The sequence below is a fragment of the Rattus norvegicus genome, chromosome 10 (genome assembly GCF_021556685.1).
Source record: "Rattus norvegicus strain SHRSP/BbbUtx chromosome 10, alternate assembly SHRSP_T2T, whole genome shotgun sequence".
NCBI classification, from domain to species: domain Eukaryota; kingdom Metazoa; phylum Chordata; class Mammalia; order Rodentia; family Muridae; genus Rattus; species Rattus norvegicus.
The window spans coordinates 89349900-89372966 of record NC_141543.1 but is presented as its reverse complement, the minus strand read 5'-3'; the positions used below and the strand labels follow the sequence as shown (position 1 = coordinate 89372966).

The 23067-nt window shown below is 42.4% G+C and overlaps 1 protein-coding gene across 11 annotated transcripts in view; it reads left to right on the top strand.

Moving 5' to 3' along the window:
* Positions 1-23067, top strand: part of Fbxl20 (F-box and leucine-rich repeat protein 20) — a 61973-nt gene that overhangs the window by 5730 nt on the left and 33176 nt on the right. For 7 of the 11 annotated variants that reach the window (NM_001401500.2, XM_087574121.1, XM_087574115.1 and 4 more), the window contains 1 exon segment: positions 17531-17592. In NM_001401500.2, the coding sequence (NP_001388429.1) occupies positions 17531-17592 (62 nt within the window). 11 annotated transcript variants of the gene reach the window in all.

Below are 23067 nucleotides of genomic sequence, written 5' to 3'. Positions count from 1 at the left end.
CACCAACTGCTCTCCCAGAGGTCCTGAGTTCAATTCCCAGCAACCACATGGTGGCTCACAACCATCTGTAATGGGATCCGATGCCCTCCTCTGGTGTGTCTGAAGACAGCTGCAGGGTACTTATATATAATAAATAAATTTTTAAAAAATAAAAAGATTGGTTAATGCTGTTAAATATACTTTACCCACACTGGACACATGCTTTCCTAATTTGCTACGACCAAACTGTCTTTTTTTTTTTTTTTTTGAGATAATGTCTTTCTAAGTTGTACAGGACTGCCTTTAGCCTTCTCAGTATCATTGCGCCTTGGATCCACATACACTCCTCAGAAACCAGGACTACAGACCTGTACCACCAGGCCAGGCAGCTGATGCTGTTGAATCTGTATTCATTTTTTGAAACAGTCTTAGTATCCCTGGCTAGCTTAGAAACACTATATCAACAAGACCGGAATTCACAGAGATCTTCCTGCCTCTTTCTAGACTGCTAGGATCACCACCATGCCCAGCCTTTGGATTTTTAAAAATTTATTTTATTTGTGTGTCTGCATACATGCACGTGTGTGGGTGTGGGTGTATGTGTGTGTGCTTGCCATGTGAGTGTTGGTGTCCATGGAACCAAGATAAGACATTTAGGTCCTTTTTGCTGGAATTACGAAAGGTCATGGATGTTGACCTCTCCGAGCCCTTCTGTTCTGAGGTATAGCATAGTAACAGGACACTTGCCTGGCATGAGTGAAACCCAGGGTCAGTAGGAAATGTAAAAGAGCAAAAAATACATTTTATTCTCTACAGTTGTCCATTTCAAACCTTGACCTCATTTTCCTTTCAAATTAATGAACAATTTTGTTACTGGCTGAAGATCCACTCCTGTCCCTTGAAATACTGTTTCCTGACCTGTAACGAGTTGGGACCAGAATTAAAGTTTTCAGTTCTCGAACTAGTATAGGGCTGAGGTTCTGGAAGAGTATTTTTAGACGTGCAAGGTAAAATGTTTTAAGACACCAGCGAAGTCTAAGGGAGAGAGGGAGAAGGAACAACACTCTTCCACCAACCCGATATAAGTGCTTGTCCTGGCCCCATTTTCCTCTCTGATCATGTAGTTTCAGTAAACTTTTGGGCCCTCAAGTGGATACTAACTGGGAAGTAACAAGATATCCAGTTGCAATTTTATAATGTTATTTCCTAATGCATTTTAGTCTACTTGATAAAAGGATTCTGATGTAGCTGGGCAGTGATGGTGCCTGCCAGAGGTAGGACTATCTCTGTGAGTTCAAGGACCGCCAGGGCTACATAGTGAAACAAAAAAGAAGGGATTCTAATGTGGTCATGACTGACAATAGATCCTTATATGGGTTGTGGGGTGTAATTTATATACTTGATTGATTTTTCTGAATTTTGTGATTTTTTGAAAACAAAGACACACACCCCCAATACACACCCAGACACACACACACACACACACACACACACACACACACACACACACACACACACACGGACGAGCTAGTTAGTGCTCTTTTACTTTGCATTAGCTTTTGAAAACTTTGGATGAACAAAATGACATTAATGAATAATTTTTTTCTGGGTATATGAAATGCTTGGTATTACAGGGATAGGGAAGTAACCTCTTGTCTAGTAAACGTTTTTTGTTGTTTAAATATTTCTACAAACTCGATATTAAGGGGCTGTTTTGGCCTTCCTTGTGTCTTGGCCATAGCTGACAGTTACAGTCAGGAATGTCATTAACTCATTTGCTTAGTCCTTTAACTTGCTTTTAAGGTTAAAGTCACCTATTCCATTAGATTACAATAGACATGGATTTGGTTAAATATGAAACATACTGGCAGTTTCTTCTGTTTACCCCTTAGCCTCAGGAATTGTGGTTACACTGAGAAAGAAAAGTGCAACATTGTAAAAATGAATAGATTGTTCTGGGCATGCCTTTGTAGCATGTTACATAATATGGAGATGAAGTCCAGTAGTATACCCAGTATTTGCCAAATAATTTATAATCAGTATATCAATTACAGAACTATGATGTTTGTTGATATAACTTTTTTTATAATCATTTGTTTTTAAAGATTTATTTATTATATATAAGTACATTGTAGCTGTCTTCAGACACAGCAGAAGAGGGCATCGGATCCCATTACAGATGGTTGTGAGCCACCGTGTGGTTGCTGGGATTTGAACTCAGGGCCATTGTAAGAGCAGTCAGTGCTCTTAACCGCTGAGCCATCTCTCCAGCCCTTAATGTAACTTTAAAAAGATTTTTAAAATTATATTTATGGGGTTGGCGGTCTTAGAGGGTAAAGGACAACTTGCTGGAGTCAGTTCTCTCCTGTCATGGGCACTAGGGATGGACCCTGAGTTCTAGGCTGGGTACGAAGCTCCTTTACCTGCTGAGCCATCTTGCTGGCTCCTGTTTATGATCCACTGCAGGATACAGACAGAGGAACGAAGGTTTACTTAAAGTTTACAGTAACAAGAGACCATAGTCAGAGCTTACTCTAGGTGGTTCGTATTTGCAGAGTGAGTTTATTGGGGGAGGGACAAAAAGAACAAATAAAGACTACTAGATTAGGGCAGGGTCAAGATGCACTAGGTTTTAGACCTATATGGCCCTTCGTTGGCAGGCACAACAAAAGCTATTACCAACTCAGTATATCCTGACTGTCTGTGACTTTTAGCTGGGCACAATTTTTTGCACTTTTAATCCCAGCACTCAGGAGGCAGAGGCAGAGGCAGGTGGATCTCTGAGTTCAAGGCTAGCCTGGACCTCAGAGAGTTTCAGGACAACTAAGGCTATACAAAGAAACCCTGTCTTAAAAAATGAATGAATGAGGAAAGGAAGAAAAGTAAGCAAGCAAGCTACTTTAACTTTGTTTTCTTCATCCTGTAAAAGCAGGTGAAGAACGGCTGGAGAGATGGCTCAGCAGTTAAGAGCACTGGCTGCTGTTCCAGAGGTCCTGAGTTCCATTCCCAGCATCCACATGTAACTCCAGTTAAGGGTATCTCATGCCCTCTTCTGGCCTCCGTGGTTATCAGGCACACACATGGTGCACAGGCATATGTCTAGGCAAAATACTTACAAGAAAAGAAAAAAATATATATAAGTTACCAAGGAAAAGAGTAAAGATTTGTAGTTCCTGCTGATGAACAATTAAGGTTAAGTGGGGGACTTGCAGAGATCTGTGCTGGTCTCGAGTAGGCTGTTAAGCAGTTTATGGAAGGGGAGACTTGGAGTCATGGAGGAGAATGATGCTGGGCGTGATGAAGCAAGTCTGTAATCCCCATACTCTGCACTCTGAGGCAGTAAAGTTGCCTCATTTTCTAGGCCAGCCTGGGCTACATGTATGATCCAAAGGAAGAAGGTCTGTTTCAAAAAACAGCACCAAAAATGTTTTCACTTTACCCTAATTTTTGAACCAGCTCATTTGTATCTTTTAATATTTAGATTTTGAAATTAATTTCAATAGGAAAATGAAAATGTTAAGGTATCATACAGAGTTTATAAAAGGAAATTGTTGACTTGTGAACTATTAAAATGCACTTTTGCCATGTGTGGTAGTATCCCAGGCTTGTGACCCAGCACCATGAAACTAGAGGATTTCTGTAGGCTACCTTGGGCTGCAGAGCTTGACTGTCTCAAGGAACACAGTGATAACATGTCTGGGCCAAAGTGTACCCACTCTTGAAACTGGTTTAAAATGTACTATAAATAGTCTCCTTATGTTGTTAGAACTCTTGGAGACTCTTAGAGAATTGCTAGAGTTCTCCTGTCTCCGCCTTTCAAGTAGGTAGGAATTCAAGTGTGTTACTGCCCTGAGGTTTACAGAGTGTTAGTGTTATGGGGCCTGGAGAGACAGCTTAGAGGATAAGAGTGTGTACTCCCTTTCCAGTGGCCCTGTGTTCAGTTCTCAGAACCCTTGTCCAGTGACTCACAACCACCTATAGCCCAGTTTGTCTGGCCTGCTCCAGGCACTGCAGTCACGTGCATACTAGTTTGTGCTCATACATGTGCACGCTTACATACACACACATACATGATTAAAAAGTGGAATTTTAAAGTATATTTTTTGTGTTTGAGTGCATATATTACAATAATCTAGTGTAATTCCACTATTGTACATAGCATTATTACAAAGTTCCCTTTCCATTCTTCCATTGTCTAAACTCTAAGGTTAGTTTTACTGTGATTTTCTGCAAAAAGATTAGATGGTTAATTTTTTTTTAAAGATTTATTTATTTATGGGGTTGGGGATTTAGTTCAGTGGTAGAGTGCTTGCCTAGGAAGCACAAGGCCCTGGGTTCGGTCCTCAGCTCCGAAAAAAAGAACCAAAAAAAAAAAAAGATTTATTTATTTATTTATTATATATAAGTACACTGCAGCTGTCTTCAAACACACCAGAAGAGGGCATCAGATATCATTACAGGTGGTTGTGAGCCACCATGTGGTTGCTGGGAATTGAACTCAGGACCTTTGGAAGAGCAGTCAGTGCTCTTAACCACTGAGCCATCTCTCCAGCCCTGGAGCTTACAGTTAGTAATTTTGGAATTTATTTATATTTATAGTGCCTGCTTACCAGCATTAGCTTTGAAGCCGGGGTTTGAACTATGCAATTTCTAGTCACCATCTATGTGACCTTGGAGAAGTTCTTCAGATTAAGCTGAGTCTCTGATTTTCAGTCTCTGTAATGAATATAATACCTCCACCCTGAGGACTGAGTTCTGAGTTTGTATAGCATGAGCAACCTGCCTGACACACAGTGAAGGCACAAGAAACTGCCTACTGTTGGTACTTTGTAGCACACAAGAAAATAGGCTTTTTGTAATTTAATATTTTGAAAACCTTAAAATAACTCATTGTTTATTTTTGGTGTTTTGCTGCTGCTGCTGCTGCTGTATTTTGAGACAGTCGTCTCACTACGTAGCCCTGGCTTGCATAGCCGGCCTTCAACTCAGAGTCCCCCCTGCCTCTGCATCCCAAAAATGTGCACTGCACCCAGCTAGTGTTAGTCTTTGAAACAGGGGATCACATAGTTGATGATGACCTCAAATTTCTACTTCTCTTCCTTTCACCTCCCACGTGGTTCGATTTTGGGCGTTGGACCCCACACTCTCTAAGTAAGACTTCACCGGATAGAGGGAAAGCCCTTACAAAGTGAGGACTATAGCTGCCCGTCCCCTGAGTAGATACATGTTCTGATTTGGTTGACCCTGCAGTGCCCTGAGCCTCGGCCTGCGTGGGTGCGTGCAGCAGTCGCTCAGCACTTTCACTCCGCCCAGCGCTGTCCTCAGTGTTGGGCAGTCCTGGCGAATGCCTGCCGGGATGAGATGCTGGCACTGAAGTGTAAGTTGACATTTTAAAACACTGGATCAGTCAGCTTCACCCCGGAAACTGGCTGCTCTTTGCTTGTTAATTGTGGACACTAAAGCTAGGACAGAGCTGAGTGTAGGCAAGAGATGTGTTTTGATCAAGGAGCCTGTGGGGCAGAGACTCCAACACTCATCCTTCACAGCTGGCTAGAACCTGTTTTCATGCTCCGTGTGTCGCTCTATAAGTTTATGTATGAAGAAAGTCACATTACAACTTACTTCTGCAGTTCACTTGTAGAAAACTGATATTTTGAAATTCTCTTTGAATAATTTAGAATATGTGCTTAATGCTATAATTTCCGGGGTTGGGGATTTAGCTCAGTGGTAGAGCGCTTGCCTAGGAAGCGCAAGGCCCTGGGTTCGGTCCCCAGCTCTGAAAAAAAGAACCAAAAAAAAAAAAAATGCTATAATTTCCTAGTATATCGTCATGAACTGTAACATACAAAGATAAGAGGCTTCATTAATATTCAGTATTCTTAGTCACAACTGACTTGTGTTATATAAACACCTCTGAAATGTAGGCCTGCCTTTAAAAGTCCAACAGAAAAGTACAGCTTTGCAAAGTCAGCACATTCCTTACAGAATGGAGGAGGTGGGAGTGTACTTACAGCTGAGTGTTGGTTAAGCCAAGGCCCTGGGTTCAAGTGCTACCTAGTGCCATGTAAACTCGGGGGTGAAGACAGGAGGATCAGAAGTGCAGGGGCAGCCTCCCCTCATAGGAAGTTTGCAGTCAGCATGGCATGCTTGAGACTTTGTCTCATAAGTGGAACAGACAACAGACAGTCAACTCTGACGGGTGCTAAGGCAGGGGAATTGTTGTCTTTTTTTGTTGTTGTTGTTCTTTTTTTTCGGAGCTGGGGAGGGCCTTGCGCTTCCTAGGCAAGCGCTCTACCACTGAGCTAAATCCTCAACCCCTGAATTGTTGTCGTTTTAAGACCATCCTGGGCTATAAAATGAATGCAAGACTAGCCTATGTTTTTAAATCAAGACGTATCAAAAACAAAAGAGAATAATGGTATTTACTGTGTTATTTTTATTGCTGTAGTTTTACAGAGCTGGAAGAATAACCCGGGGCCTCCTCATGATATGCTAGCAGGGACTGAGAACGCTCAGGCCATCAGTACCAAAATAATTGTATTCACAGAGACCTTATGTTTCTGAGATGGTGGATTATGGGCACTAAGTGACATAAATTGCATATGAGTTGATCAGTCCCTTACGCAGACAGAAAACTGTGGTTTAAATATAGGAATCAAGATCTCAGGAGACCTAATCTTGGCATAGCTGTGAACTCACATTGAGCACTGAGGAAAACCATTTAACTTTGTTTTTATGGCTTTAAAATAAGATTTCCAATATCTATTTCCTTGTCATAACCTGAGTTGAGTTGAGGCTATGAAGAAATTAAGCACTAAACTCTCACTGTTCGATAGTGATTTCTGAGTTATAATTACATTATTAAGGAGAAAGAGTTGAATATGAATTCTCTTTACTATAACTCTCCCACTTATTTTTTCTTTTTTTCGGAGCTGGGGACCGAACCCAGGGCCTTGTGCTTGCTAAGCAAGCGCTCTACCACTGAGTTAAATCTCCAACCCCAACTCTCCCACTTTTTAAAGGTAAATGGGGAACCTGTGTGGCCTTCAAATTTGACACAAGTTATCTTACACATTACACATCCCCTAAAACGTAGTTTCTCAACCTGCGGGTCACGATCCCAGGTCACATACAGATATATTTACATTGCGATTTGTAACAGTAGCAAAATTACATTTGTGAAACAGCAATGAGAATAATTTTATGGTTGGGAGTCACTATAATATGAACCGTATTAAAGGGTCACAGTATCAGGAAAGTTGAGAATCTTCAAACTATGTAGCCCTGGCTGTCCTGGAACTTGCTCTGTAGAACCAGGTTAGCCTTGAACTCAGATCTATCTACGTCTGCCTCCCAAGTGCTGGGAGAAAAGGTGTGCACCACAATGCCCAGCTCAAAACACACTTTTAATGAGACAGCTAATTAAAGTTGCTGCTTCTCTGAGGCTAGACATTCACCAGAGATTTAACTAGAAAAGAAACAGGGTTAAAAAAGCATAGCTAAGAAGTAGCACTCACTCCCTAGTGACTCTGGAACATTATTTTGGAGTATATACTTATTATTGTTGGGGTTTTGGTTTGGATTTTTGTTTGTTTGCTTGTTTGTTTTTGGGGGGAGGTTGTTTTGTTTGTTGTTGTTGTTCTTTTGGTCTAGGGCCTCAAGCACCAGGCAAGTTGCCATGCCTCTGAGATTCCCCCTCCCCCACCCCACCCCACACCCACCCAGGTTTTTTTTTTTTTTATTGTTTTTTGAGACAAAGACAATGGATATGTCTTCGAAAACAATTTAGGAATTATTCTTTATAATGATATGATCCTCATATAGAATATTTTGCTGATCCTCCCCAGAAAGTCAACTACTTTAAACAATTAACTCAAGTAACAATATTTTTTAACTTACTTTGTGTTGACCTGGTAATTTGGACAAGCATTGTAAGCGTGCGTGCACGGGCTCAAGCATGCACGCGCGCGCGCACACACACACACACACACACACACACACACACACACACACACACACACACACCCCTCTCCAGGTCTTGAATAATAAACTATTAGTGTTTTTAATACATTAAGTGGCATCTTGACATTTGTGATAACTTAGTTGGAAAATAGTTTTTATTTTATGTGTATGAGTGTTACACATTAAATAGTATGTTTATATTTATGATTTAATTTGAACTTTGTTTTAAAACATCTCTTAGGTAAATTTTACTGTAAAATTTATTTTTATTGTATGTGCATGAATATTTTACCTGCATGTATGTCTGTGCACCATATGTGTGCCTGGTGCCCCCAAAGGCCACAAGGGAGCATTGAGTCTCCTAGAACTGGAGTTACAGGCAGCTGTGAGCTGCCATGTAGGTGCTGCGGTTTGGAACCCAGGTCCTCTGAAGAGCAGCAGGTGCCCTGATCTCTGAGCCATCATCTCTCCAGCCCCTTGTTCTCTTACTTTATAGGTGAGAAAACATGCTACAATAGTCCGTTTTCCCAGTGTTGTTTTTAAGGCAGGGTTTCATGTAGCCCGGGTTGCCCACATAATCAGGTGTAGGTGAGGCTGGCCTTGAACCTCTCATCATCTTGCCTCTGTTCACTAAGTGTTGGGATTACAGGAGTATGTGACTATCGGTAGTTTTTTGAGATTGGGTCTCACTGTATAAACCCAGGATAGGTCTATCCCTGACCTCCTGTATTCCTCCATCTGTTCAGTTACCAACACCACATATTTCTTTGTACCCTGGTCTGGCTTTGAACTTACTAAATAGTCAAGAATGGCCTTGAGGACCTGCTTTCCTACATCACATCCAAAGTGCTGGTCTAGGATCACGGACACATTCTGGCACTCCTGTTTTTGTCATGCTGAGGTAGAGCCCAAACCTCTTGCTACATCAGGCCCCCCAACTGGCTTTAGTTTAAAATGATTCATACAAGATGGATGGGGTAAGAGCTCTCTGTAGAGGAGTTTCAGGCTGCAGTCGTCCTGGAGGAAGAGGCTGCAGTTTCTAGGTTGGCACACGCTGAGCAGTTGGTGCAGAAGCACTTGTAACCTGCCATGCCTCTGAGCCTCAGCGCAGGAAGCTTTGCCGGCCCTGGGAGTTTGAGGCTTTGGTCCTTGTCAGCAGTACACACACACTCATGTTTCCTTGTTCCCCATCTTCCTCTGCCTCCTGAGTGCTAGGATTAAAGGCACACATGCCACCACTCCCAGCAGGAAGAGGTATTCTGAGGTCCTCTTGCATCTGGTAGAGGGGTTGGGTACTTGGGTGCCACAAGACATGTGTGAAAGTCAGAACAACACTTGAAAGCATCTTTTCCTCAGTGGGTCCTGGGATCCAACACCACCTGTCAGACCAGCTCTCGCCCGCTCAGGCATCGCCTCTCTAGCCAACAAGGCAGTTTTTAAGGCAGTCAAGCTTTGCCTTCCCTTCCTGTCCCGCCCTGCCCCACCGCACCCCGCCCCACCCCACCCCTCCCTTTCCCCCATCTGACTTGAAATTCGTGATCATTCAGCAGCCTCAGCTTCCTCAGTGCCAGGATTATGGCATCATCACATCCAGTTCAGTTCCACACTAATGACTAATTCAGCCATCAAATAGTTACTGAGTGCCTTGTGGGTGCCTGCTGCTGCCAATACTAGGAGATGTAAAAATGGACAAAACAGGCAGAATCTTGTCACAATGGAGTTTAAAATCTAGTTAGGGGAGATAGGTATGAAGGATACTGTGTAAAATGCTAGTACCTTCTGGGACCAAAAGTGCAGTGCAGAGACTTATGGAATTGCTGGTGTGGATGGGGGGTAGGGAAGATTATGAATGAATGGCCTTGAGGACCTTTAAACTCAGGATTTGTTTCTGGCAAAGTAAGGCACAAGGATCTGTGCGAGCAGAATGTCACACGGCTTGTTTGAAAATACCTGTTGAGCCAGAGGTGAACCTCAGTGAAAGACATCTGCTTAGCATCCTTAAAACCCCAGTTTTGCCTCAGATGTAAAGTGCACTTCTGCTTTCTGGAGACATAATTATATAAAACACTATTTGAGACTATTATAAGAAATTAGAAGGAGACAGTGCTATGTTGTATCCAGTAACTGTGGTAGAGATGGACAGAAATAGTTTGGTTCTGGCCATTCAGGTCAGGAAGCCCTTTTCTTCATGCCTTCAACTCCAGCAGCACAAGGCAGAGAGAGGCCGATTCTAGGCATAGGCCAGCTAAAGGCTGCATATCGAGACCTTGTCTCAAAACAACAGACAAGCCTACTGCCTTGTGCCTGTGTGTGAGCCAGTGACCCATCTATTGGCACATATGAAATGTCTCTGAGATAGGACCCAAGTCTGAACTTGAAAAGTATGTTTACTTTTCTCTTTGTTTTGTTTTTTTTTTCAAGACCTGGCCTTGAACTCACATAGATCTGCCTAACTCTGCCTCCCAAGTACTGGAATTAAAGGCATGTACCGCCATATCCCGACCGTCTGTGTTTGTTTATTTTGTTTTATTATTTATTTTTTATTTTTTTAAAGATTTATTTTATGTAGGAGTACAGTGTTGCTGTCTTCATACATACCAGAAGAGGGCATCAGATCCCATTACAGATGGTTGTGAGCCACCATGTGGTTGCTGGGAATTGAACTCAGGACCTCTGGAAGAGCAGTCAGTGCTCTTAACCACTGAGCCATCTCTCCAGCCCTACACTTTTGTTTTTAATTTTTTTAATGATTTATTTATTTTCGTTTTATGTGTATTGCTATTTTGCCTGCAAGGCAGTCTTGGCTCACCTGGAACTGGAGTAACAGTTGGAACCTGCGTGTGGGCGCTGGTACAGGGTTTGCTGTCATTAAAAGCCACTCAGTTTGTGTTATGCCTGGTGGCTTGCACCTTTAATCCCAATACTGGGTAGGTAGAGGCAAGTGGATCTTTATGAGTTCAAGGCCAGCCAGAACTATATAAGACAGAAACCTTGCTCAAAAAACAGAAGCAAAGACTAGCACTGATTAAAGACCTGTGCAAGAAAGGGCTTCCTGACCTGCACGGCAAGAATCCAATTATGTCTCACCATCTCTACCACAGTTACATCACCCCACTGCCTCTTAACTTCTTATAACAGTCACAAATGGTGTTTTAAGTAATTATGCCTCCAGAAGGCAGGACTGATAGAATCTGTGTGATTTTATTGGAATCCCAGAGTATGTAGCACATGCTCAGTGTCCTGTGGAGGACAGAAGACACTGGCAGAGGCGTTTTCTGCTTCCAAAGGGAATTGAACTCAGGAGTCCTCAGGGATCTAAAATGTTGCTCATGACAATAAAACCAAGTAAGGAGACAAAATGTGGAACAGAAACACAGAATAAGTGTGTAAAGAGAGCACAGGACATGGCTTGGGCACTTAAAGCACATAGTGATGACCCCACGTAAAAGCTGTGTGAGGTCTTGCATGCCTGTCACTCCAGCACTGGACCTGGGGAACAGAGCAAGGAGAATTGCTAGGATTCACGGCCTGGCCATCCTAGCTGGAAAACATCTCCACACCTGTGAAATCCCCCCACACACACACCTGACATCCCCTTCTTACCCATGCATGCAGTGGACATGTGTGCACATGCGTGTATATGCCTTATACATAAAACAACATTATCTGAAATGCAGGTAGAGAAGTGTGGACAAGATGGAGACCAGCATAATGTGTGCTGTTTGAGTCAGACATTAGAAAGTGTGCAATGTGGAAAGCGTGGCCTATTGTAATGTGCGTGTGTTCTACACGTATTCCTTTCTTGGTGTTTTTTATCTAGAAATGTCTTTGTTAGAAAAGGTTTATTCATGATGTGGTAATAACTGGTCATAGTTTGTTTCTAAAGAGCGGTTATATTGGGTGGAGAAATTGTAAGCTTATTTTCCTTCAGATTTATTTAGCATACAAAAATATTTTTCTTTTTGGATTCTGGCAATAAAACCAGCCAATTGAAAAAACATCTGGTATTGGTTGAATGAAGGAATGACATAACCTTATGAAAACTACTTATAGGAAAAGTGTTTTTAAAAAATCTTCTCAGCTGGGCGGTGGTGGCACACACCTTTAATCCCAGTACTTGGGAGGCAGAAGCAGGCAGATCTCTTGAGTTTGAGGCCAGCCTGGTCTACCCAGTGAGTTCCAGGACCGCCAAGGCAACACAGAGAAAACCTGTCTCTTTCTTGAAAGAAAAAAAAAAAGAAAGAAAGAAAAAGAATAAAAGGAAAAATGAAAAGAAAAAGAAATCTAGCTTTTAGCTATGGATCTCTTTATGAGTATTCTGTCCTAATCCCTCCCCAGAATATTTCAGATGCCATAAAGCTTTAACCGATGGGAGGCTGCCATTGGATGTTCCAAAGTTTGTTCAGATCTGTGAAAATGAGACCAGTGGTCGTACATTTTTTTCAGTGAAGAACCTTTTTTTTAGGGGTGAGGGTGGGGGGTAATAGTTGTTCTCTAACACTCCGTAATCTTAATATTCAATCTTAAGTCACCATCAAGTAGCTTGGAAGAATTGAGTTTGCCCTGGCAGTTTTGTTTCTCTTTTTAAAAGGTCACTCGGAGGCTGCAGCCTTTGGCAGCTGACTGCTTTTGGAGTGTGTAATAGGCTGTTATTAGACGGGAGGGGGGGGCTCCAGTCAACTGATTCCTGTTTCCACATGATCTTTTGTTCTGAAAACAACAGAATAAGACACCTATCTGTTATTAAGTTATACCCTTGAGAAGGTAAACAGACAACCTTTAAAAAGTGTGTAAGTTGTGTATGGAAAAGCTTTTGTGTCTAAGAATTACAGAGGACCCTTCCTAGTCAATAAAACAGCCCAAATTAAGATTAAAGGATTGAATAGGTCTGGAGCTTATAGTAGGCTACTTGCCTACTCTGTGTACAGTGAAGACCTGGGTTCTATCCCAGCGCTGGATATTTTGTTCCAAACAAGTGTAGGCAGGAGTATAGAGAAATATCAAGCCTTATTTGTGACAGAAATGTTGACTGGCGTAGCCACTATAGAAATCAGTTTAATGATTCCTTTAAAATTGTGTCAAAATGTCACATGACCATAACCCCATTCCTAGATGAATTAAAAATAGCTACTCACATAAATGCTAAAGCAACAGTATTACCATATTCGAAGGCTATTAAGATCATGAATGAACGAGAAAAAGTGGCATATACAAAGGACCTGTTTGTTATTCAACTATTAAAAAGAATCAAAGTACTGCTACTATGTCAATACATCCCAAAACCATTGAACAAACGACCAGTGATTCATAAAATGTCACATTTCCGTTCCCTTTGTAAGAAATAAACAAGCATAAGAAAATTTATAACCTGGGTTGGGGATTTAGCTCAGTGGTAGAGCGCTTGCCTAGGAAGCGCAAGGCCCTGGGTTAACCCCCCCCCCCAAAAAAAAAAAAAGAAAGAAAATTTATAACCTGAAGAAAATCAGTAGACGTTCTGAACTATAAGAGAGCAGCAGGGTTTCCCAATGACTGCTATTTGGACACAGCAGAGGGATAGAGAGCATTTTAGAACTAGAAGAGGGTGATAGCCCAGCAGCTTTAAGTACATTAAAATGCACTGAGATATCCTAAAATGCACACTTAAAAACAATTCATTATTTGAATTACTCTTTTTAAAAAAGCTTTTCAGAGCCAGGCAGCAGTGGTGCACGCCTTTAATTCCAGCACTCAGGAGGCAGAGGCAGGCGCATCTCCTGAGTTAGAGACCAGCCTGGTCTACAGAGTGAATTCAGGGACAGCCAGGAATACATAAGAAACCTTGTCTTGAAAACAAAGAAACAAACATTTTTTGAGTGAATGTGGTGATACATTTCCTCCAATCTCTGCCACCCAGGAGCCTGAAGCTAGAAGCTAGCTGGGGAACTCAATGAGACCCTGTCTCAACAATAAAAAACACGGACCAACCCGATGTCTCAGGAGTTCAAAGGACCTGGTTTCCATCCCTGGGACCCATATGAGAGAAGGCAAGAACTGACTTCTGCAAACTCTCCTCTGAGCTTTGTATGTGTATATGGCATGCACCTCCATGCACAAATAAAAAGGGAGATGGATTTTTTTTAATTGAGAAAAGTTTTTAAATGGTTGGAAATAAATGCTTGTATATGCAAGGCCCTGTGTTTAATCCTTACGTGCCAATAAATTTATGATGACTAATTATATGTGTTCACTTTTTTTTTTTCGGAGCTGGGGACCGAACTCAGGGCCTTGTGCTTGCTAGGCAAGCGCTCTACCACTGAGCTAAATCCCCAACCCCATATGTGTTCACTTTAAGGGGTTTGTTTATACAAAAAAAAAAATTTCTGCTGTTTCCCTCCCCATATCTCTTAAACTAACACATCTCTTTCCTACCCTTAGACATCATAGCAGCCACACCCTGACCCCACCCCACTTTAGGGCACCAGCTCTACAATTCTGCAATATGAATCTGTTGATACAGTTCTGTAGATACATAGATACACAGACATATACCTGCAGGGTGATCTACTGATACTCTCACTTCAGAGAACCCAAATACACTGAGAAATTGAGGCATATGAGTTCAAGGCTAGCTTGGGTTGGAGATCAAAACCCTGTTTTAAAAACACAAACAAGGACTGGGGATTTAGCTCAGTGGTAGAGCGCTTGCCTAGCAAACGCAAGGCCCTGGGTTCGGTTCCCAGCTCCGAAAAATAGAAAAAAAAAAAAAAAAACCACAAACAAAATATTAGAGGAAAAAAATTTTAAAACTGCAATAAGCAGGCACCAAGACATTTGTTGTTTGCAGATCTGCCTTACGTGAACTATTAAAGCTTGAAGGATGTGGTACCAGATGGTGACTCGGGAAAAAAAGCACTGAAAATGTTAATTACAGAGGTAGATTTAAAAGACTATAAATACATTGTTCTTTTATTATCTTGACTGAATTGAAAGACAGTTGAGTAATTAAGAACTATAGTTGGGGTTTATCAGATAAATATATAATAGCAAAAGGAAAAAGAAGTCTTAGAGTGCAGTTTCTGTGTTTGTAGGAATAAGCAATACGACCTACATTGTGGCTAGTTAAGGTGCATAATGGCACTGCTAGAGCAACAGTTATGAAAATAACATAATTTTTTTTTTACACGAAGGAATTAGTGGACAGAGATGGCTCAGCAGTTGAGAAAACTTACTAGGCATGGCAGCACATGCCTTTAACCCTGTCACTTGTGAAGCAGAGGCCAGTGAACCAATGAGTTTGAGGCTAATCTGGGCTACAGGAAAAGAAAACAACAACAAAAAAACCAACTTTCCTTGCAGAGGAGCAGTTCTGATGCCCAGCGCTACATGGTGACTTCAGAACTCCAGGGGCCTCGGCTCACTATTCTGTCCTCCACAGGCAGTAAGGCATGTGCGGTGCAGACACACACACATGCAAAACAGCACACACTTAACATAAGTAAATCTTTATAATGGGGGCATTATAATGGCACAACAGAAATTTTCTATTGGAAAGCATGAAGAAAGTAAAAGAGGAACAGGGCTAGAACTCACCAGTGAGTTCTTGGAAGCTTGTAACAAGATGAGGTGCAACCAACCCCTCAAGAGAGTCGCTGGATGAAAACTGTCCTGGGCCTGTGAGGAATCACTGAAGAGGGCACTCCGAAAATTGTTAGGAGGGAAAAAAATAAAATAATGCAGAAAGCAAGTAGAATGATTAGACGTGCCGAATCAACTAGGAATGGGCTAAACACTTGAGCCAAAAGTCATGGCTTATGGCTGGGTGTGGTGGCGCTGGCCTTTAATGCCAGCATTTAGGAAACAAGCAAGTGAATCCCTGTGGGTTCAAGGCCAGCCAAGGTTACAGCAGTGAGATCCTGTTGGGTTTTTTGGTTTGGTTTTGTTTTTGAAAGACATGGGTTGTAAGTCTAGATAATAAGATTGAACTTTATGCTGTGTAGAAAGATGTATTTTGGACTCAAAGGCAGAGTGGGCTGAAAACGAAAGGGTGGGGGGTGCTGTGCTGAGTAACCAGAGTGGGGTAGCCTAGGCTGGACTGTGAGCCAACATTAGCATTAAAGAGAGTGAGTACTTTAGAAATAAACATTAAAAGCTTACAACGAAAAAATTATCAGAATTATTGGAAGAATTTGAGGTAATCCTGAATAAATGGAGACATAATCCATGTTTCTAATTTTGAAAACTCAGGATTTTTAGGACAGCAGTGCCCTCCAGGTCTGTGGCAAGGACATAAAATGTTATATAGTTGAAAGGCACAGCATGGGGAATCCAGAGACTGTATTTTCACTTTTGGGACAAATGAGACAATATCGGGGACCAGTCAGTGTGTCCACATGCAAGCAGGTGGGTGGGTTCTTACAGCAGAACCACGTCACGGGCAGAGTGAGAGCAGAGGCTGTAGGCTCATAGGATAATGCAGAGGGGGAGTCTTTATGCACTTAGCTGTGCAGAGTTACAGTGTAGCACATCAAATTCAGGAATCTAACAACAGAAAGGTAAGAAGGCATTCTGTGTGGGGTGACACAGGTCCTTAATCCCAGCACTCTGGTGGCAGAGCCAGGTGGATCTTAAGGATCTCAAGGCCAGCCTGGTTTACAGAATTCCGGGACAGCCAGGACTACACAGAGAAACCCTGTCTCTCAAAACAAAAACAAAGGAAAAAGAATTGGTCTGGAAGGATGGCTCACACTGGCTGGTCATTCAGGGGACCCAGATTCAATTCCCAGTACCCACATGGCAGGTCACAATAATCTGTAACTCCAGTTCCAGAGGATTCATTACACTAAGCATTCATATGGCAAACTTATGAATTCAAAGTACCCATTCATGTGAAACAAACAAACCTCCATGTGATGCGCACACCTTTAATCCCAGCACTGGAGGCAGAGGCAGGCATATCTGTGAGTTCAAGGTCAGATAACATTCCAGTATTTGGGAACAGGGCTCAGTAGAAAGTCCTGAGGACTTGAGTTAATCCCAGACACTCACGCCTGGAGAGGCTGGGGTAGGAGATCCAACCGCAACTCACAGGACAAATAAGGTACCATTTTCAGACTGCAGAGGAGAGGCTGCTGTGTTTAGAGGTTGGGGAAGTTCTGAGTTTAGAGGGGAGGCAGCCTCCAAGTTCTGTAGATTAGTGTAGGCGCTCGGTTAGATAGAAAAGCTACCGAAGTTTAGGAAACTGATATATTGTCCCACCATACCTTGGGGCTGTTGTGTCTGACTGTGGTTCGGGAAATGGAATCGTTGGACTTAGGCTAGCTAGTGTTTGTTCCCTCTGAGCCATCTCCCCAGTCCCCATGGTACTTCCAATGTGTGCACACGTGGGAGGAAGGAAAGTGGGTGACTTGCAGCCCTCGGTTCTCCTCTTCTACCTCGTGGTTCCCAGGGGTGAAGCTAGGATCATCAAGCTTGGCAGTGCTTACTTCCCAGGCCGGTTTGCTGGGTCCCCACTCATTTCATTCATAACATTTTTCTTGAGGGAATTTTATCCAAACTGTGAACACGATACAATGTTAATGTCTGATGAAGTGATTTTTGTTTTGTTTTACAGATGTTCTCAAACAGTGACGAAGCCGTAATCAATAAAAAACTTCCCAAAGAACTCCTGCTAAGGTATGTCTGGGCCCTTATTCTGCATCCATCAGTAGCATATATATTTGTATGTGAAGAAAAAACTTGTTGCTAGTTTTCTCTTTGCAGTGTTTATCAGGAGAGTCCAACCGTTTTTTGACATTGTATCCTACAAATGTGTCAGGCAATGTTCAAAGCTTTCATGGGATCATGCATCAAATCAGAAGGTCAGAGGTAATACTTGCTTGGTCTTTATTACCTGGAATTTTAAATTTATTGTAACAACTTTTTTAAAAAAGATTTATCTATTATATATAAGTACACTGTAGCTGTCCTCAGACACACCAGAAAGAGGGCATCAGATCTCATTACAGATGGTTGTGAGCCACCATGTGGTTGCTGGGATTTGAACTCAGGACCTCTGGAAGAGCAGTCAGTGCTCTTAACCACTGAGCCATCTCTCCAGCCAGTGACAACTTTTAAAATCCTAATAGCAGTGTTTAAACTCAGACCTGCATATGATTTTGCATCTTGCCTTTGTTTTTACCTTATTGTAAGATAGGTAGAAAAACTCCCAACAGTAGTTCTGGTAATGCTGTTTTCCTACTGCTGTTAAAATGTCACCTGTGGGGGTTGGGGATTTGGCTCAGTGGTAGAGCGCTTGCCTAGGAAGCGCAAGGCCCTGGGTTCCGTCCCCAGCTCCGAAAAAAGAACCAAAAAAAAAAAAAAATGTCACCTGTGCTGGGGACTCACTTGATGAGATGCCACTGTTCCTCATTTTCAGGGCACCCGTATATTGCCTGCAGTGGGGCACACTTACACTTCTTTTTCTTTCTTTTCTTTTTTTTTTTTTCTTTTTCTTTTCTTTTCTTTCCTTTTTTTTTTTTTTTTTTTTTTTTTTTGAAACAGTTTTTCTGTATAGTTTTGGCTCTCCTGGAACTCCCTCTATAGACCAGATTCAGACACCCATGTCTCTGCCTCTGAAATATTGGGCTTAAAGGTGTGCGCCACTAGACTGGGCTCTTTTTTTCAGTAAAAAGCAGCCTGGTTAGCTAGAGAGATGGCCCAGTGGTTAAGAGCACTGGCTGCTCTTCCAGAGGTCCTGAGTTCAATTCCCAGCAACCACATGGTGGCTCACAACCATCTGCAATGGGATCTGATGCCCTCTTCTGGTCCTTGCTTGCAGTATTCAGAACTCATCAGATTTGTGTAGAATTTATGTTGACTCACTCTGGAGCAGTTACTTTTCACTATTTGTGTTTTATGTGTTCTCTTTCAGATTTTATATTTCTAAATGCCCTCCCCCCATCTTATCTTCAGGGTAAAAGGCATAAAAAGCCTAAATAGTTCTTTTGTCTTTCTGCTTTATATAGGGATATGATCACATCTGGATGTGGTATTGGTTGGGTGATGTGTTGGGGTGCCCTAGACAATTGGGATGCTCACAGATGTGGAGGCTGAGTACAACTGTCTGTTTGTGTCTTCCGTGCTATATATGGCTGTCAGTCATGTTTTGTTACTTAATAATTATTAGACATCGTTGACATGGATCTATTAGAAATCCAGTCTGAAGCCAGATGTGTTGGTGCACACCTTTAATCCCAGCACTGGGAGTCAGAGGCAGGTGGATCTCTGAGGCCAGCCTGGTCTACACAGTGTGTGTATGCAGAGGGGGAGACTTTATGCATCAAGAACTATATAGAAAAATGTTGTTTCCAAAACAAACAAACAAAAAACCCAAACAAACAAAACACACACACACACACACACACACACACACACACACACAAAACCAACTACAACAACAAAAAAGAAACAACACAAAGGGACTGGAGAGCTGGCTCAGCGGTTAAGAGCACTGACTGCTCTTCCAGAGGTCCTGAGTTCAATTCCCAGCAACCACATGGTGGCTCACAACCATCTGTAATGGGATCTGATGCCCTCTTCTGGTATCCAGATGTATATGCAGCAGAGCGCTCATACTTTAAATTACAGTCTGGGCTGAGTGTGCTGATACCTGGGAGGCGAGGGCAGAGGATCAGGAAGTGAGGGCCATTCTTGGCTATATAGCCAATTCAAGACCAGCCACGGCCAAGAGCCCTTTCTCAAAACGTGAAGATAAAAAACTTAATATGAAATTGAACAGCTTTTTGTTTAGTAATGAGCAATATTAGTCTCCATTAGTCAGTAGAACATGAGAGGTTTTTTTTCTTGGATGCCCAGTCATAGCTCTGGCTGGCCTGAAACTCTGCCAGAGCAGTGGGATTAGACGTATGCACCACACACACGGCAAGCCTGATACTCTCAATGAACTGTGTAAAGGTATCTTGTATTTGAACAAACAGAATGCCTTAGCGCTTGCTGCAAAACAGGACTGAGTTTGTTCTCAGAACCCAAGTAGAAGTAGAGAGGGAATGAAGGACAAGTTCTGTGCCCTGTACACAAACATCATAGTGTGGCCCTCTCACCATCAATGAAAGATTTAAAAAGACTTCTAAACCCTATCTGTGTGGAAGAGTAAGATCCCAACCTAGTCAGCCATGTTGTGAGCACAGCATATGCTTACCTTCCTGCTTTTGCATCATCTCCAGGAAGAAAGGAACGAGCGGAAGAGGGCTGGCAGGTAAAATAAGGAAAGACAGCTTGGCTTAAAAAGCATGTGCTAGACAGGCACTCTGCCAGTGAGCTACAGCCCTGGCCCATTTGTTGAATTACAGAGTCACTGAGACGATTTATATGTGATGGTTTTTGGTTTGCTGTTTTTGAAACAGAGTCTGTATTGCCCTGGTTCTCCTGCAGTTTACTATGTAGACCAGGCTAACTCCAAAACACAGATCTTCCTGCCTGTGCCTCCTGAGTACTGAGATTCAAGGCAAATGGCACCATTCCCTATGATGTAGCTTTTAGATGAGTTTGTTTGTGCATTTGTTTGTTTATTTTATGACTTCACTGCAGCTGTCTTCACACACACCAGAAGAGGGCATCAGATCCCATTACAGATGGTTGTGAGCCACCATGTGGTTGCTGGGAATTGAACTCATAACCTCTGGAAGAGCAGGTGGTGCTGTTAACCACTGAGCCATCTCTCCAGCCTCCGTTTATTCATTTTTATTTTTGCTCTTTATGTAACTTTTATCTTCGGAGTGGTTTTGCTTGTTTCTTCAGCTGTTTCGTTTTGTTTTTTTGTTACTTCTGAGATAGAGTCTTCTCCCAGGCTGTCCCTCTGTGCCTGATTGCTGTCCCTCCTCCTCCCCAGTGCTATGATCGTGCTGCCACCATCCTTAGTTTATAAGTCTCAGAAGCTGGAACTGTTTCACAGATGCTCTACGTTGTTATGTCACCTGTGACAACACATGTCATTTGTCATTTTTATTGTGATTTTTTTCATTATTATTTTAGAGAAAATGTACAGGTCCTATTGAGTGAAGACAGCCCCTGTCGTGTTTCTAACTCTAAAGGCAATGCTCCTTCGATGTAATAACCCAACAGTCAGGAGTGTTAACGTCAATCTGCCTATCCCTCTATTCATAGAGCATTGCTCACATAACATCCCATGACCCTGCAGGTACAGAAGTGAATACAATTTTCACTATGTCATCTTTGTGGCTTAAAGTTTTTACACTCAATTACAAGCTGTCAGATTCTAGTTTTTTCTCACATAGCTAAATTATTTTTCTAGAAAGGTTTCTAATTTAATTAGAGTAATACTTGAGGCATGACTCATGTAGATGAATAAGGTAGACAGGGTGTGGCCTGCACACCTGTAATCCCGCACTTGGGAAGCAGAGTCAGGCAGATCTGAGTTCAAGGATAGCCAGGGCTACGTAGTGACCTTAGTATATACCTGTCTCAAAAAATAATGAATGAATAAAAATAGCATAAAAGACGTTTTCTTCAGTAATTTCAAACTTAGAAAAAAGTCGCAGTATAGACCCCAACAGTGTGGACACAAACAGTGATGCGGACCCCAACATTGAGGACCCAACTGTATGAACCCCAACAGTCGGACTCGAGCTCCCCTTTTTTGCTGAACATGGTGATGCCTTCACACATGTTCCCAGTGTCCAGGAGTCTGAGACCACAAGAAGATGACAGGCCGACTGAACTGTATTCAGAGCAGACCAGAACCTCGGTGGGTGGGCGTGTGAGGAGGAGGAGCTGGCACTCCTGAATTGCTGGTGCAGCCACTGTGGAAAACCCAGCCTGGTGGTTCTCAAAAAGCCACATTTAGAGATACCAGCATTCCCACTTTTATAGCTAGAACAGTAATAATAATTGGGATGGGGACTGGTACAGTGGCTCTGTGAGCAAAGAAAGCTGTTTGCCACTGTGCACAAAGACCTCTGTGGGTTCCCTAGGGCTGCTGCCCCCAAATAAATAAATAAATAAATGTAACGAAGACGTTAAAATGGCCGTAGTAGCACTATTGATAATAGTCAAAAGCATAAATAACACAGTTATTTATAAACTGAAGAGCAAACACTGTGATAAATCCACACACTGGACTGTTTCTTTATCTTAAAAAGAACAAAGTGTAGATGTATCCTGTGACCTGTGTGCATGATCGGAAGAAGCCAGACACAAAGGGCCTAATAACTATCCCGATTATAGGAAATGTTCTGGATAGACAAACCCATGGAGGCAGAAAGTAGAGTGCAGTTGCCTGGGGCTGGAGTTGTAACTGGTACTCAGAGAGTGTCTTGTCTGGAAGGTGGTGGGGTTTGGCTTTGCAGAAAACTCTGCAGGCGAGGCATTTGGATGCCACAAAATGTGTGTGCAAGTCAGAGGGAGAACTGAACTGTAGGAAATGCTTCATTCCTTTCTCCGTGGACGCCTTGTCGCATCTGTACAGCAGTTAAGGGAACACTAGCTTCTGAAAAATGCAAGCTTCTGATTTGTCAGTTGGCTTGAAGCTATTTTCAACTGCCAATAGTTAACACTCTCAACTCCAACCAACCAGTATGTGGATTGTCTCAGATAAAGTAATACACAAAAATAAACCAGGCTATCAGGTCGACTGGTTTAGGGACCTGCACAATTTTAGGCCAAGTTGTGAGTTCTGTGGTAACCAGTTGGTTATTGGCCTTAGAGCTGTTTTTCCTTATAGGTTACTTAATGGCCACTGGCAAATACCAGGTTACTGTCTTTCCATGTTTGCTCTGGGTGCAGAGATAGTTAATATTGATCCCTAGTAACATCTTTTCTCAGATTGTAGCCCAGTTAGTCTAAACCTGAACCAGTCACTTTAACTGAGCCACACTAGTCAGCTAGAAGGAAGCGGACCCTGGAGAGCCAGAGTGCCCACTGCAGAATGTAACACACAAAAGAAGCTATGAGCCTCCTTCAGTTAGAGTTTCCTCAAGTGCGGTTTCTGTCAGCCAGCCTTTTGATAGGTTTCAGACATCTGCACTGCTATGACAAAATATTTGACCTAGATAAAACATTACATGATGAACAGAAGTTTATTTCTCAAGAGTTCTGGAAACAAGGTCAAGGTATTGATACTTGGTGATCACC